Source organism: Ursus americanus, chromosome 2, assembly GCF_024610735.1.
Source record: "Ursus americanus isolate L20-20 chromosome 2, mUrsAme1.1.p, whole genome shotgun sequence".
Taxonomy (NCBI): domain Eukaryota; kingdom Metazoa; phylum Chordata; class Mammalia; order Carnivora; family Ursidae; genus Ursus; species Ursus americanus.
Window position 1 is genome coordinate 97,273,638 of NC_142128.1, and position 18,003 is coordinate 97,291,640.

At 34.6% G+C, this 18,003-nt stretch overlaps 1 protein-coding gene across 7 annotated transcripts in view; it reads right to left on the reverse strand.

Annotated features, from left to right (window-relative positions):
* Positions 1-18,003, reverse strand: part of DCAF6 (DDB1 and CUL4 associated factor 6) — a 132,831-nt gene that overhangs the window by 80,055 nt on the left and 34,773 nt on the right. For all 7 annotated transcript variants that reach the window (XM_087859076.1, XM_045797447.2, XM_045797445.2 and 4 more), the window contains exons 4-7: positions 16,252-16,437; positions 5,154-5,267; positions 4,389-4,524; positions 1,423-1,637 (exon numbers count right to left, since the gene is read on the reverse strand). In XM_087859076.1, coding sequence (XP_087715202.1) covers positions 1,423-1,637; positions 4,389-4,524; positions 5,154-5,267; positions 16,252-16,437 — 651 coding nt within the window. The remainder of the gene's footprint in view (positions 1-1,422; positions 1,638-4,388; positions 4,525-5,153; positions 5,268-16,251; positions 16,438-18,003) is intronic.

Consider the following 18,003-nt stretch of genomic DNA (forward strand, 5'->3'; position numbering starts at 1 on the left):
CAAAGCTGGACTGTAACTTCACTGGAGCACATATCTCAAAAGGAATTACACAGCAGCAACAAAATAAAAGAGCAAATCTCACGTTTTCAGTAAGACCAATAAACTAAAAAATAGCTTTCATTAGCCAGCATACCCTTTTCTTTGTCAATTTCCTAATTCACTTAAATACACTGGCACATTTAAAATCCCCAAAAATATTTATAAAGTTATCCTCATTTTCCCCTAATTTTACAGCCTTCTACACCTGCAATCATAAGAACTGGATATAGTTTTGTATATCACGGGAATTAGAAAATTATTGCTCTTTATTACCTTTAAAATATGTTCACTAATAGAAGTTGGTCCAATACCAAAAAGTCACTAATAATTAATAAAGCAACAGTTAATTTCAAAAACATTTACAAGCCAAACAGTAAAGTGATTAAACATAGGACATTAAAAAAAAAAAAAAAAGCCAAAGTGAAAAATGTATCGGAGAAAGAAGCTATATGAGTTAAAACAAAGATTTTTCTATTGCTGCGTACTTCAAGGATATATTATTTCTGGTTTTTGCCTTTTATAAATAAGAAGATGGTTTGCTATTTTATTTTCTTAAAGATTTTATTTTTAAGTCATCTCTATACCCAAAATGGAACTTGAGCCCACAACCCCAAGATCAAGAGTCACATGCTCCACTGACTGAGCCTGCAAGGTCCCGCAAGGGTTCACTATTTTAGTCACCTAGTTTTCAATATATAATATTATATATCTAGATCTATATATAATAGATATAAAATGTGATATATAAACTTCAATAAGACTAAATGTTTATGTTCACCAACAGGATTTTACCTATTATCATTTACTATTCATATGTGGACAGCAATTCCCTCCTCTCCCCATTACGTATGTGTGTGTATTTTAACTTACCTTTTTCTCACTTACTTGTATGTATTTTGTAAAATGCACCTAGGGATGTATGTTACTAGTTCTTAACTGTGGCAGAGAAGCATGATCAGGAGAGAAGGGACTGCTGTCCACATCTGAATAGTAAATGGTAACAGAAAACTCCTATTGGTGTATAAACATAAACACTTAGTCTCTTGGGAGTTTAGACATCCCACTTTTTATTATTTTAATTGTTTTCCTACAACTGTTAGAAGTGTTGGTATTTCTTGCTTGCTGCTGTGCATCCATAAAGTTAAAGAAACATTTTGCTACTAAATATTTTCTCTTTAAAAATATTTCACAACACTTTTTTCTAGAGCCTTATCCTTGATTACTAGCCCCTGTTCTTTCATGTATATTCCATGTCCTTTTACAAAACCTAGACTACAAACACCTTGAAAATCAATTCCATTTTTAGAAGCCCTTCAGGCCCCAGGAGTCACTGAAGTAATGTTTTCTGAACTAAATGAATAATACGGTTTTGAGTAAACTTACCTCTTCTCTTCTTTCTTCCGCAGAAGGAGTTTTAAGTTCTCGCGCTGTATCGTCTTTCGGGTCAAAAAGATATATATAATCTGAAGAGTAACTAACAAGAATCTCTTGGCCATCTTCACTGTAACACAGAGATGTCACCCTGCAGGACTTATTATTAAGATGGGAAGGGATAAAACGGGCAACCATTCCAGTAGTTCCTCGACCTGCATAATTCCCTAAATAAGAAAACAGGAAGTTGTGTAAATCTTTTAAGAAAAACATTTTAAAAGCCCTTAATCTGAATTATGAGATATGTGATTTAATGTAGCAATATAAAATCTAAACTATCATATTCTATTTCTAGAAGAGGCTCTTTTCTCAAAAGTCTGATTTTATAACAAAATATAAAGAATAGAGTATAAAGGCTACATAGCTTCAAAAAAAATTTCCTGAGTGTCTGGAAGTATATAGATTATATAAATGTTTTACAGATTACATAAATGTTTTATTCTAAATATGAGGTATTTAATCAATTAAAATGATTTTTGATTACAGTTACACTCTTTCATTTTCTAAAACTTTTCCCCCAATGAAGATAGTAAAATTTTTATAACATAAATAGATGAGCTTTTATTATTAGCATACTAGATAAAATAGTATTTTCCCTTTAAAATGATTTACCTTTTGCTTTAGGTTAAAAAACTTTTTTTACTTTATTTATTTATTATTTATTATCTTAGTAATCTCTATAGTCAACATGGGGCTCAAATTCTGCTCTTCTGACTGAGCCAGCCAGGCACCCTTGTGAAATTTTCCTCTTATAAAATAACAGAGTGGGGACATTATTCCAACTTTAATTAATTTTAACAGTCAACAATGTAATATAATATGATAGGGAGGGGTCCAACTGGCATTTTTTGCCCCTGGAGGTCTGGGAATGCTAAACTCCAAGAGTCCCGCAAAAGGAGATCTTGTCCTGCCCAAAATGTCAATTATGTCCCATCTGTTGAAAAATAATAATTTAGCCTATAATTTCATCTTATATTACTACTGTTTCCCCTAAAAGTGCATATCCAAATAGATAAAGAGTTCTCACAGTTACAAAAAACAAAACCCCCCGAAAAAACACTTAGTCTTCCTTTTTATTTTAACTCTTTCTTGTTTTTTAATAGAGAGAGAGTATGCACACGAATGGAGGGAGAGCAGAGGGAGAGGGAAAGAGAGAATATTCATGCCCAGAGTGGAGCCCAACTCAGGGCTCAATCTCACAATGCTGAGATAGTGAGGTGAACTGAAACCAAGAGTCAGATGACCAACTGATTGAGCCACCCAGGCGCCCACAAGCTAGTCTTCCCATTTCAATAATCTATGTCCACTTTTACTGGGCATAAATTGACATTGAGATTGACATTGTTAGTTTCTGGCCAAGTCCACTTTTATTTTTAGCAATATAAAATATGTGAAAATAGATAAATGTATGTAGATTTGGTGGGTGTGTGCGTATATAATCCTGGCCTTCCCTTACTGAGAAAATGCTAATAACCTGGCTTTAAATTGAGTATTTCGGAGGTGGTTTCACCCCATAATGGATGAGCAGCAAATGAGGAGTTTACGAGAGATTCAACGTCAGTGCTGCAGCATCACTGACAGTACTTGACTGGACATAAACGTGCTGTACATGAACACGTAGCCAAGTCACTGTTCTTCCCTAACCCTCCTCTCTACCACAAACAGAAATCAGGAAAGCCAAGTGTTGTGGGCTGATAGTGTCCCCCCCCCCCCACCCAAATTCATGTCCATCTAGAACTCAGAATGATTCTGGAATATTTGGAAAAAGGGTCTTTGCAGATGTAATGAGGTCATACTGCATTAGGGTGGGCCCTAGATCCAGTATGACTGGTGTCCTAATAAGAAGAGGAAAATGTAGATTCAGATACACACAGGGGAGGATGTCATGTACATGTGGAAGCAGAGAGTGAAAGGAAACATTTAAAAGCCAAAATTGGGGGCACCTGGGTGGCTCAGTTGGTTGGGCGTCTGCCTTAGGCTTGGGCCCTGATCTCAAGGTCCTGGGATGGAGCCCTACGTTGGGCTTTCTGCTCAGCTGGGAATCTGCTTCTCCCTCCCACTCTCCCTCTGTGTTCTCTCTCTCTAATAAATAAATAAATCCTTTAAAAAAATAAAATTTAAAAATTATAATAAATAAATAAATAAATAAATGCCGAAATTGCCAGCAACCACCAGAAGCTAGGAGAGAAGCATGAGTCTTCCTGAGAGCCGCCAACAGAAAACCTGTAACACCTTAATTTTAGACATCTAACCCCCAGAAATGTGAGAATCAATTTCTGTTATCTTAAGCCACCCAATTTGTGGTAATTTGTTATGACGGCACTAGGAAATTAATACATCAATTGTTACAACTTTTTAAAGTGATAAACTGCAAAAGTATCACCTTGATAGAGTCATAAAAACTTGGTAAAATGCTATTTTTATGTAAGTATATATGTATGTATGTATGTTCCATGCCCAGTGTGAAGTCCAACGCAGGGCTTGAACTCACGACCCTGAGATCAAGACCTGAGCTGAGATCAAGAGTCAGATGCTTGGGACACCTGGGTGGCCCAGTCGGCTAAGCCTTTGGATCAGGTCATGATCCCAGGGTCCTGGGATCAAGTCCCACATCAGGCTCCTTGCTCAGGGGGAAGCCTGCTTCTCCCTCTGCCTGCTGCTCCCCCTGCTTATGCGCGCTCTCTCTCTCTGACACGATAAATAAATAAAATCTTAAAAAAAAAAAAGTCAGATGCTTAACTGAGCCACCCAGGCACCTTAGTAAAATGGGATTTTTTATAATAATCCATATAGTTTAACTACATTGTATTTACTGAATTGTATGAAACTAATGAAATTTTAAGACTGCAAATATATCATAAAGATTTATTCTTTGAACTGGCAGAATCTTATATTTTCTTTAACATACAGCTTTTTACCTGTGGCTCTTGTGCCCAGCATTCGCCGATCATATATTCGTACTGAGCTATCTGAACAACCAACAGCAAGATAATATGGTATTGGTGGACAAATAGCTACAGATGTGGCAGCACGTCGGCAGTTAATTAAAATATCCTATGAAAGATAAAACAACATCACACACAGCATTGCCATAGAGAGGCTACTCTAAAGATTTAAAACACTGAAATATTTTAACATTTAAAACATTTTTCTTTTAATTAGAAGGAAATAACCTTTCTCAGAAATCCTAACTCAGTATGATAATGAGAAGGAAAAACAACATGGTTTCTTTTAATTTATTTTTCAGATTTCTATCAGTGTTTCCAACAAATTCAGCTTCTGCGACACCAAAATAAATACACTCAGTCAATATTCCTCCTCCGCAGTTTATTGCTCTAAGGGAAATTCTTTTTTTCTTTACAGTTTGCTACACAACTTCAACACCAACTTCTAATACAATATTGTATATTTTCCCTATAAACCAACTTAAACAAAAAATACAGATGGAAATATAAATTTAATTAGTGGCTGAAAAAAACAAACAATATCTGAGTAATGCAAATTGCATTCTGAAGAGAAAAAATAAAAATCACTCCCAAATATAGGACTAAAACACTGAGTAATTACGCTAGACCAACAAAATTTAACACAAATTCACCCATAATCTTCTAACCCAGAGATTACTGTCCAATTTTAATTATAATCTTAATTTTTTGTCATTTATATAAAAATTTGATTCTTACATCCTTGCAGTCTTCTTTTGTGCAGCTAGTTTTGATGCGTGTATCAAACCACCGAACAGTTCCATCTTCACCACAAGAGAGAAAAGTATATGGGTCATTGGGTACAGTCATAATCTGTAGATGAAAATGAAAGTACAGGTAATGTTATTAAACATTTAAACAGATGGGTTTGAAAGACATCACTATTATTTTATAAAATAAAATAAAGAATAAAGAAGTAAAATTGTTTTTATATTCATAGACGATTCGATCATCTAAGTAGAAAATCGTATGTAATTAATTCTTAAAAAATTTATTAGAATAAGTGAATTTAGAAAAGTTGCAGGATACAAGGTCAATATATAAAAATCAACTGTATGTCTATATACTAGCAACAAAACCATTAGAAATTGAAAATTTAAAAACCATTAACATTTACAATAATATGAAAAATATAAAATGCTTAAGGATATATAAGATACATCACTGAAAATTATAAAACATTGCTGAATAAAATTAAAGTCCTAAATAACAGAGATAAACTGTGTTCATGGATTGGGAGATTTAATATTGTCAATTCTCCCTAAATTGATATATAGATTTCAAATAAATTCCAGCAGGATTTTTATTACAAATGACAATTTGATTATCAAATGTATGTGGAAATACAAAAGAACTAAAATACCTTAAGTAATGCTGCAAAAGAAGAACAAAGGACTTCTATACTGGCTTCAAGAGTTACTATAAAGCTATAGTAATTAAGATAGTGTGATAGAGGCTTAATGGTAAGTCACAGGAAGAGAATAGGTACTGACCAAAAATAGATGAAAATACATATGGCCAAATGATTTATGTTAATGGTACAAAGAAAATTCAATCAAGAAAGAACAGTGTCAGAAAACTGGGTATCCATATGCAAAATAATGAACTTCAAGCAATACTTCATACTTTCTTAAAAAATTAACACAACATGGATCATTGATCTAAGGGTAAAACACAAAACTATAAAACTTCTAGGAAAAAATCCTTGTGACTTTTGGTTAAACAAAGATTTTTTGATATAACATTGGTCCATAAAAACAAAGAACTTTGATAAAATGGGCTTCCTGAAAATTAAGAACTTCTTTTGGAAGGACAATATTGAGAAAATGAGAAGACAAGCTACTGACTAGGAGGAAAAATTATAAATCACATACCTGAAAAATATCCAGAATATATTTTAAAAATCCCTCAAAACTCAATAATGAGAAATAAAAATACCACTAAGACAATGGGCAAAAGACTTCAACAGACAATTCACCAAATATATAAAGATGATAAACAAGCACATAAAAAGTATGCTCAACATCATTAGATAATTGGGAAATAAAAGTTAATAACACAAGAGATTCTATTTTATATCTATTAGGATGTCTAAAATAAAAAAGATTGACCAAAACAAGTGTTAAAAAGGATGCAGACCAACTGGCAGTGTCAGGCACTGCTTATAGAAATGTAATGTGATACACCCCCTCTGGAAAACAGTCCAGCAGTTTCTTAAAAAGTTAAACTTATTCTTCTAATATAACTCAGTCATTCTATTCCTAGGTGCTCACCAAAGAAAAATGAAAGTACATGTCCACACAAAGACAAATATTCAAATACAAATATTCAAAATAGCTTTATTTGCAACAGCCCAAAACTAGAAACAACCCAAATGCCCATCCAAAGATGAAATATAAAGAAACTGTGATATAGTTCTCTAAAGGAATACAACTCAGAAATAAAAAGCTAGTTAATGATACTCTAAACAACATGAATGAATCCCAAACATGAGTATTATGCTAAGTGAAAAAAAAATCAGACCAAAGGTTTGAATATATAATCTCATTCCTATGTAATTCTACAAAAAATATAAACGAATCTACAGTAATTGAAAGATCAGTCATTTCCCAAGAATGTGGAGGTAAGTAGGGCCTTACTTAAGAGAGAGGGAATAAAAATGGGAATAAGGAAATTCTTGGACAAACAGATATATCCATTATCTTGACTATGGAAATGATTTCAAGGGATAATAAATTTTCCAAACTTACCAGATTATATAATTTAAACGTATGCAGTTTATGATGTCAATTAAGCCTCAATAAAGAACTTTCTAAATTCAACATCTATTCAAGATAAAGACTCTTAGCAAACTAGTAACAGAAGGGAATTTCCTTAATCTGATAAAAAGCATCTATGAAATATACTTTTGCAAATATGAGACCTAAAGGGAAAAACTTTCGCTGTGAGATCAGGAACTAAGAAATGCAATCTGCTATCAACGTTTCATTTAAAGATCACATTTGAGGTACTAACCAATGCAGTAAGTCAAGAAAAAGAAGCAAAAGGTATATGGGCTGAAAATAAAGAAAAAAAATGTCATAATGCAAAAAAGATATGACTGTGTAGATAGAAAATCCAAAAGAATCTATAGTTGAATTATGAGAATTAATAAGTGAATAAAAAGATTGTTAGTTTTAAAATACTATAGTCAATGGTATTTTTTATACCAGCAACATTTAAAAACTAAAATACTTAAAAAGATAACATTTACAATAGTACCAAATACCAAACACTTAAAGAAAAAAATTTAAGGAAATTTGTACAGTAATGCCACAATAAAAATTATAAAATATTAGTGAGAGAAATTAAAAACCTTAATAAATGCAAAAATATATTGTCCTCATAGACTGGAATATACAATAATTGTAAGATATTACTTTGCCCTAAATTTATCTTTAAATTCAGTATAATCACAATCCAACTTCCAGCAAACTGTTTTTTGTTGAAAACTAATATACTGGTTTAAAAAGTTATGTTGAAACACAAAAAATAAAGAACAGTCTAAATGTTCTTTAAGTAGGAACAAGAAAATGTACTAAATATCAAGAGTCATTGCAAAGCTACGGCAATTGAAATAATTTGGTACTTTAAAAAGTACAAATAGACCAAGCATGCAAAATAGAGTACAGAAATGATCTATGCATATATGAATTCTTAATTTATAATTAATGGCATGCTGAATACCAATGGGGAATAAAACCAATATTTCAATAAAAGATGGTGGGTAAATCCATATGGAAAGAGAGTGATGTCAGCAAGACGGCAGAACAGAAAGCCTCAACTTATTCCTCTACAGAAACACTGACTTTTAATAACAACGTAAGTCAAAAAGCCTTAGGGCACCTGGATGGCTCAGGTGGTTAAGTGTTGGACTCTTGATTTTGGCTCAGGTCATGACCCCAGGGTTGTAAGATCAAGCCCCAAGGAAGGCTCCACACTGAGCATGGGAGCCTGCTTGGGATTCTCTCTCCCTCTGCCCCTCCATCGAGGCCTCTGAACCCCACTCGTGCATGCTCTCTTTCTTTCTCAAAAAAATAAATTAAAAAAAAGTCAAAAAGCCTTTATGAAAATGCCAAAGACAAGCTAAGAAGGCAGTACACCAGTCAAGTTCAAAGCCAAGTACAGTCATATTGAAAGGAGTAAGAAAATTTCATTTTAATCATCTCAGCACCTCCCCCAAGGCAACACAGCTCAATACTGGGGGGCGGAGGAAGCCCAACCTGCAGCTTCTCCACTGGATAGGAAAAAGAAGAGTGGAATGTCTGTTCAACACTCCAGCTTATAGGTGGAGAAAGGCTGCCAATGGACTAGTTTCTGTCTTGCTTGACTAAGCATTCATAAAACTGGCATATCTTGAGAATAAAAGAGTTCAGTGACTTCACTGAAGCACCAAAAAACCTGCAGTATTGCAGACAGGAAAAGGAGCAAGATCACAATAACTGGAAAATTACACATACACACAAGACCAAAGAAGAAACATTGTCTTAAAAAGTCTAAGGGATCTCCAGAATCTCTAGCTGGGCTGACAGGTGAATACCTTCCCCTGCACAAAACCCATCTATAAAGACCAGGAGAGATGGCTGTTTTCTTTAAAGCAAAAATCACAACAACAACAAACAAGACACACCAACATACAGTGTAACAGCCCTATCGAAGGAACAAAATAAATCTTCAGAAACTGACTCTAATAAGATATATGAATTACCTAAGAATTTATAAATTGATCATCCTAAAGCAGCTCAATGCACTACAAGAGAACACAAACAGATGACTGAATGAAACTAGGAAAACAATGCATGAACAAAATGAGAATATCACCAATGACATCAAAACTTGAAAAAAGAGTCAAATGGAAATTTTAGAACTGAAGAATATAATAATTACTTTAAAAATTCATGAGAGGGGATCAACATCAGGCTTGATCAAGCAGAAAAAAGAAACAGCAAACTTGAAGACAACTCTTGAACTTATCATGTCAGAGGAACTAAAAGGAAGAATGCAGAAAAGTGAAGAAAACCGTAAGGGACTTACAGGACACAACAAGCTGAGCAATATACACGGAAGTTCCAGATGGAGAAAAAGAAGGGGCAGAGAGCTTGTTTGAAAAAATAATGGCTGAAAACTTCCTAAATCTTCCCAAAGAAAATGGACATCCACACTCAAAAAGCTCAAAGGACTCTAAATAGGATGAGCCCAACGAGGTACACACTGAGACATATCACAGACAACTTGTCAAAAGTTGAAGAGAGGGGCACCTGGGTGCTCAGTCGGTCAAGCATCTGCCTTCGGCTCAGGTTACAATACCAGGGTGCTGGGATTGAACCTCATGTTGGGCTCCCTGCCCAGCGGGGAGCCTGTTTCTCCTCTTCCTCTGCCCACCTTCCCCCTCCCCCACTCGTGCTTTCTCTCTCTCTCTCAAATAAATAAAATCTTTATTTAAAAAAAAAGTCAAAGAGAGACTCTTGAAAGCAGAAAGGGAAATACAAATCATCATGTACAAGGAGCTCCCATAAGACAGTGGATTTCTCAGAAGAAACATTACAGGCCAGAAGGGAGTGGGATAATATATTCAAAATACTGAAAGAAAAAAACAAAAAACAAAACCCTGCAAACCGAAAATACTATATCCAGGAAAATTGTTTTTAAAAGTGAAAGAGAAATAAAGACCTTCCTGGACAAGCAAAAGCTGAGGGAGTCAATCACCACAAAACCTGCCTTACAAGAACTGCTAAAGGGAATCCTTCAAGTTACAACAAAAAACTCTAGATAGCAACACACAACTGTATAAAAATATAAATGTCACTGATAAAGGTAAATATACAGACAAATACAGAAATCCATAATACTATAAATTGTGATGTGTAGATCACTTTTAATTTGGGCATAGAATTTAAAGGATAAAAGCATTAAAAATTATTACAACACTATGTCAATAAATACAACATACAGAAAGATGTAATCTGTGAGTGATAATATAAAGTAGGGGAACGATATAAAGGAGTAGTTTTTGTGTGTGATTGAAGTTAATTTGTTATCAGTTTAAGATTAATTACTATAACTATAAAATGTTTTATGTAATCATTTTTTTTAAAGATTTTATTTATTTATTTGACAGAGATAGAGACAGCCAGCGAGAGAGGGAACACAAGCAGGGGGAGTGGGAGAGGAAGAAGCAGGCTCATAGCAGAAGAGCCTGATGTGGGGCTCGATCCCACAACGCCGGGATCACGCTCTGAGCCGAAGGCAGACGCTTAACTGCTGTGCCACCCAGGCGCCCCTGTAATCCTTATTTTAACCACAATGAAAAAATCTACAGGAAATGCACAAAAGAAGAATCAAAGGATGTCACTAGAAAAAAAGTCAGTGAAACATAAAAACAAGAGTAACAAAATCAGTATAAGATGTACTGGGAAAAAAAAAAAGGTAAAATGGCAATAGTAAGTACTTCTCTATCAGTAACTACTTTAAATGTAAATAGTACACTACTAGTGGGAAGTTCATAGCATTAAACACATACATTAGAAAATAAGAAAGATCTCAAATCAACAATCTAACTTTACACTTCAAAGAACTAACAAAAGAGGGGCACCTGGGTGGCTCAGTCATTAAGCGTCTGCCTTGGCTCAGGGCATGATCCCGGAGTTCTGGGATCGAGCCCCACACCAGGCTCCTCCGCTGGAAGCCTGCTTCTTCCTCTCCCACTCCCCCTGCTTGTATTCCCTCTCGCTGGCTGTCTCTATCTCTGTCAAATGAATAAGTAAAATCTTTAAAACAAAAAAACTAACAAAAGAACAATAAATGAAACCCAAAGTTAGAAGAGGAAGAAAATAACAGACTAAAGCAGAAATAAAGGAAATGGAAGATAGAAAAAATATCAGTGAAAGTAAGTTGGATTTTTAAAAATATCTTCAATATTTAAAAACTCTTACCTAGAATAATAAGGAAAAAAAAGGGAAAAGATTCAACAAAAGCCAGAAATGAAAGAAGAGACATCAGTAATTATGCCCCAGAAATAAAAAGCACCTTAAGAGACTTGTATGAATAATTATACAACACATGGAACAACCTAGAAGAAATGGATACATTTCTAGAAACATAAACTAAATCATGGGGAAATAAATAATTTTTTAAAAGATTTTATCTATTTATTTGACAGAGAGCAAGCAAACGCAAGCAGGGGGAGCGGCAGGCAGAGGGAGAAGGAAACGGAGAGGGAGAAGCAGGCTCCCACTGAGCAAGGAGCCTGATGCGGGACTTGATCCCAGGACTCTGGGATCATGACCTGAGCTGAGGGCAGATGCTTAACCAACTGAGCCATACAGGTGCCCAGAAATAAACAATTTGAACAAACCTATAACTAGGAAGGAGACTGAATCAGTAATCAAAAACATCACAACAAAAAAAGCCCAGAAGCAGATGGCTTCACTGGGGAACTTTACCTATATTTAAAGAATTAACACCAATCCTTCCCAAACCCTTCCCAAAAAAACTGAAGAAACGGGAACACTTCCAAATTCATTCTATGAGGACAACTTTATCCTGATGCCAAAACCAGACAAAGATACTAAAAGAACACAGTACTACAGACTATGTCTCTGATGAATACTGATGTAAAACTCTTCAACAACATACCCCAAAACCCAAAAACATGTCATAATGAAGAACAAAAACCATATGATCATCATAACTGATACCAAAAAAGCATCTGACACAACACTTCTTCACAATAAAAACTCTCAACAAACTAGGAATGGAAGGAAATTACCCCAATCTAATAAAGACCATATGTAGAATCTCACAGTTAACATCATATTCAATGGTGAAACACCGAAAGCTTATTCACTAAGATCGGGAACAAGAGATGAATGTCCACTCTCATCATGTCTATTCAATATAGTATTGAAGTTCTAGCTAGAGCAATCAGTCAAGGAAAAAAGAAAAAACATTGAAATTAGAAAGGAAAAGGTAAGATTATTTGTTTGCAGATGATATGATCTTGTATGTAGGAAATGCTAAAGATCCCATACAAAATACTGTTTATTTCGTAAATGAATACAGCAAAGCTGCAGGTTACAAAAATCAACACATAAAAATCAGTTTTTTCTATACACTAACAATGAACAATCTGAAAAGAAAATTAAGAAAACAATCTCATTTACAATAGCTATCTTCAACAAATCTATGGAATGGGAGTACATGCAAACACTATTATCAATAAGCCATTAATAGGTGAAATACATAAAGAACCCCTTCAACTCAACAAGAACAAAAAAGCAATCCAATTAAAAATGGGTAAAGGACTTCAACAGACATTTCTCCAAAGAAGATACGCAAATGACCAACAAGCACAAAAAGAGATACTCAACATCTCTAATCATTAAGGAAATGTAAATCAAAACCACAATGAGATATCTCCTCACACCCATTAAAATGGTCACTCTTAAAAAAAAGAGAAAATAACAAATGTTGACAAGAATGTGGAAAAATTGGAACCCTTATGCACTGTTGTTGGGAATGTAAAATGGAACAGCCACTATGGAAAACAGTATGGAGGATCCTTAAAAAATAAAAAATAAGGGGCACCTGGGTGGCTCAGTCAGTGGAACGTCCAACTCTTGATTTCGGCTTGGGTTATGATCTCAGGGTCCTGGGATCCAGCCCCGCCTCAGGCTGCAAGCTTAGCAGGGAGACTGCTTGAAATCCTTTCCCTTCCCCACTGCCTCTCCCTTCCCCCGCCCCATGCTTGCACTCTCTCTCTAAAATAAGTAAATCTTTTTAAAAAATTAAAAATAGAATTATCATATGATCCAGCAAACCCACTTCTGAGTATATACACCCAAAAAATTTAAAACAGGATCCCAAAGAGATAATTTGCACCCCTATGTTCATTGAAGCATTATTTACAATAACCAATAGGTAGACACAGCCCAAATGTCCACTGACAAGTAAATGGACCATATGGGATATACATACAATGGGAAAGTATTAAGCCTTAGAAAAGAAGCAAATCCTGTCACAGATTGACATAGATGAACCTTGAGGACATTATCCTAACTAAAATGAACCAGTCAGAAAAATACAAACACTGCATGATTGTACTTATATGAGATATCAAAAAACAAGCAAACTCAGAAACAAAATAAAATGGAGGCTGTAAGGGGCGGAGGGAAGAGGGAAGAGCAGAACTGTTCAATGGATAGAGTTTCAGTTTTGAAAAAATATTCTATTCCAACTACAATGTATATGTATTCAGCAAAAAACACCTTTGGCAAATGGGTATATACTGTTAAAATGTCCTTCTAGAGAATGCCTCTTCGTCTGTATGCTATTTGGGATTCTGATTTAATTTTCCAAGAAATAAATTATGTTAATACAAAAATCCATATGGAGAAAAAAAGTTTACTCCAACTTCATAATAATACAAAAATCAAATCCAGGTGAATTATAAGATCTAAATGCAAAGACAAAACAATTAACTTTTTAAAAGAGAAAATAGAATATCTCCATAATCTCGAGATAGGAAAAAATATTTTGACCAGGACTCATAATAAAGGAAAAGACCAAAATATTAGACAACATTAAAACATTTGTTCATCCAAAGACACGATTAGGAAAGTGAAAATATAGCCACAGAGTAGGAAAAGACAGGTTCATATGCAAAAGAGATTAAGAAACTCCTATAAGTAAAAAATGAAATAAAATGACAAATCCAATGGGAAGATTAGGAAAGACATCTGAATAGGCACCTGACAAAAGAATATATCCAAATAGCCAATAACCACATGAAGAGATGCACGACATCAGCAGCATCAACAGGGAAAGGCATTTGAAACCATAAGAGGACACTATGTAAGTTGCCAAAATTAGAGACTAATAATACCAATTGTTGGCAAAGATGAGCAACAATAGGAACTCTTATATACTACTGGCAGGAATATAAGTTGTTATAATTATTTTGGAAAATTATTTGGTAATACCTCTAAAATAAACAAATAGGTGTCCTATGACCAAGCAAGTTTACTTCTAGTATCTACCCAACGAAGTGCATGCATTTATGTACTGAGAGTCACGTAAAGGAATGTTCTCCAAATGGGAAATCAAATTTAATATTTTCATCAACAGTAGAAGAGATTAATCAGTCATGGGACATTCACACCATGGAATGCTATACAGCAATGAAAATTAACAAATTATAACTGCACCCAGCATGAATGAATTTCACAAATTATTAGAAGTCAGAATAAGAGGGCTTCTGGGATACTTAATGCTTTTATATTTCTTGACCTTAGGTAGTTGTTACATTAATAGATTTACTTTTTGGTAATTTACTAAGCTATATACTTCGGATTTATGTACTTTGCCTATGTGTTTTGTACTTCAATTAAAAAAAACAAAGTTTAATGAAAGATGGAATAAACTCAACATACATCTAATCAGAATTACAAGAGAAAAAAATGGAAAAGGTAAAGAATAACCAAAGACCTATTGATTGCAAGCTTCCCACATTTTTTCAAGATGCCAATTTCTCAGACCAAAAACATCAATAAATTCCAAGTATGACAAATAAAAAGGAAATCCAAACCTAAATACACTGTGGAGATATTAATGAAGGAAAAAAAGCAGCAAAGAAAAACACAATTAAAAGCAGCCAAGGAAGAGAGACAAATTAACTATAAAGAAACCACAGATAGACTGATGACTGAGCTTTCAATTTTAACAATAAAGTGAGAACACAGTGGAGTATCATCTGAAATAAAATAACTATCAAACTAGATATCCAGCAAATATCCAGCAAAACTACCCTTGACGAATTGGTATAAAATTCTTCATTTTCTGGAAAGAGATGAAAAGGGAAGGAAGGAATGAAGAGAAGAACACTAGGAAATGAAAATTGTTTCTATTAACCTCTCACTAAAGGAACTGGAAAGAATGTACTTTAGGTACACAGTGAGCCTATAAGGACAATCTGTGGTAGAGGAGCCAAAGGGATGGATAAATATGGTAGGTAAATCTAAACAAATACTAGCTAATGACATAATGATAATATTTAATTTATGAGAGAAAAGATAAAACTAAATTCAGAACAACATAAGCATGTAAAATTGGACAAGGGATAAAGAGATTATAATGTTCTAAGGTGCTTAATTCAGGAGAAGGGCAAAGGTATTTATTTATTTCAGGCTTTGTTAATTATTCTTCTGAAACATGAATGTCTATCTTCCATGAAAGTAGCAGAAACATGGGGTGCCTGGGTGGCACAGCGGTTAAGCGTCTGCCTTCGGCTCAGGGCGTGATCCCGGCGTTCCAGGATCGAGCCCCACATCAGGCTCCTCCGCTATGAGCCTGCTTCTTCCTCTCCCAGTCCCCCTGCTTGTGTTCCCTCTCTCGCTGGCTGTCTCTATCTCTGTCAAATAAATAAATAAAATCTTTAAAAAAAAAAAAAAAAAGTAGCAGAAACAAAATAAACAAAAAGCAAAATCCTCAAGCAATTTTAAAGGAAGACAAAAGGATGAGGGAAATGTATACAGGAAATTAAAAAAAACACACACACAAATAGAAAACAGTATGATAAATGAATAGATTCAAATGTATCACTGCTCACAATAAATATAAATTGACTAAAATCTCCAGTTCGAAGCCAAAATTGTGAAAATGGATGGGAAAATAAAATACAACTATATGCTGTTTATATATATATGTACATATACATATATATATATATATATATATATATAAAATCACAGTAATACTGTACCTCATAGGTAGTTCCATAATGGCACGTAAATTGGCATTGTCTGTTGGTTTCTGCATCTTGCTCAACATTAGTATAAAATATTACTCCATCCCCAGAGCAGGACACAATCTGCTTATCATTTGTGCATGGTAAGAACTTTGCACTAAATATATTTGCTCGGTGCCCTGAACGAATTGTTGTCAAAACCTAAAACACAGAAAAGAAGTTCTTGGTAATTTATTATTTCCTAGAAAGAAACATTCATATTTAATATAATCATAGCCAGGAATAAATTCTCATTAACATTCTTACTATCTCAATAAAAAATTATCATTTGATTCCAAACTAATGTAATTTTTTTAAAAATCAAAATCTCACATATTTTCTTTTTTTCTCTCTGAGATGTGACGAAGAGTAAGTACCATAAACAGGAACAGTGCTGTGAAAATTAAATATATATATTTCCACCTATTTGGTGTATCTGACTCATTAGGGAGAGAGAGAAACAAGAGACAAGAATAGATGATTTTCATTATTTATAAAATATTTTCCTATATTTCTCAGGTAATTGACTTCACACAAATTACTTTTAGGATTGGAGAGAAGGTACAGGGGTGGGGAGAAAGAAAGGACCATCCTGACCTTTTTTTTTTTTTTAAGATTTTATTTATTTATTTGAGAGAGAGAGTGTGAGCGACAGAGCACAAGCAGAGGTACCGGCAGAGGGAGAGGGAGAAGCAGACTTCCCGCCGAGCAGAGAGCCCAATGTGGGGCTCGATCCCAGGACCCTGAGAACATGACCTGAGCCGAAGGCAGATGCTTAACGAGCTGAGCCACCCAGGCGCCCCTCTGACTTACTTTTGAAACTGTTTACTATATGATTTTTAGTTATTCCCTTCCAGGATAAAGAAATAAAAATAAACCGAATTTAAATGAATCATGAAATGGTAAGATGAAACTACAGCAGAAGTCCCAACATCTCCTTCCTTAATTATATTTCAAGACTGTGGGGTGCCTGAGTGGCTCAGTCAGTTAAGCGTCTGACTTCCACTGAGGTCATGATCTCAGGGTCCTGGGATCGAGCCCCACATTGGGCTCCCTGTTAAATGGGGAGTCTGCTTCTCCCTCTCCCTCTGCCACTCCCCCTGCTTGTGCTCCCTCACTCGTGCTCTCTCAAATAAATACAATCGTTAAAAATAAACAAAGACTAGAATTCCTGTGACAGAAATAAAGTTTAAAATAAATATGTAAATATTTGCAACATACAGTGAAGATAAAGAACAAATTTCCCTAATATTAGGTGCTTAAAAATTGAGAGAAAGAAACTAAACAAAATTTGAGGTTTTTTAATTGAATGGGCAAAAGATCTGAACACATAGTCCACAAAAAGATATACAAAGGGCCTTTAACAATGTGAGAAAATATCCAACTTTGTTCAAATGGGAAATGCAAACTGAAGCTACAGTGAGAAACTAATTCTCACTTTTCAGATTGGCAAAAATTCAAGTTTGACAACACATTATGTAAGTGAGCCTACAGGGAAACAGGCTCTTCACCATTTTTGGGGGGAGAACTAGATGGTACAAAACTAACAGAGAGGAATTCAGCTGTACTTCACAAAACCACACACGCATTCACCCTTTGACCAGACAAGTCTATACAAGAAAAAATGCACAAAGTTATTTAATGACCTATTCATAACAGCAAAGCACAGGAGACTTATTGAATAAATTATGGTACATCCCCACAATGTATGTACAACGAGAATTTAAT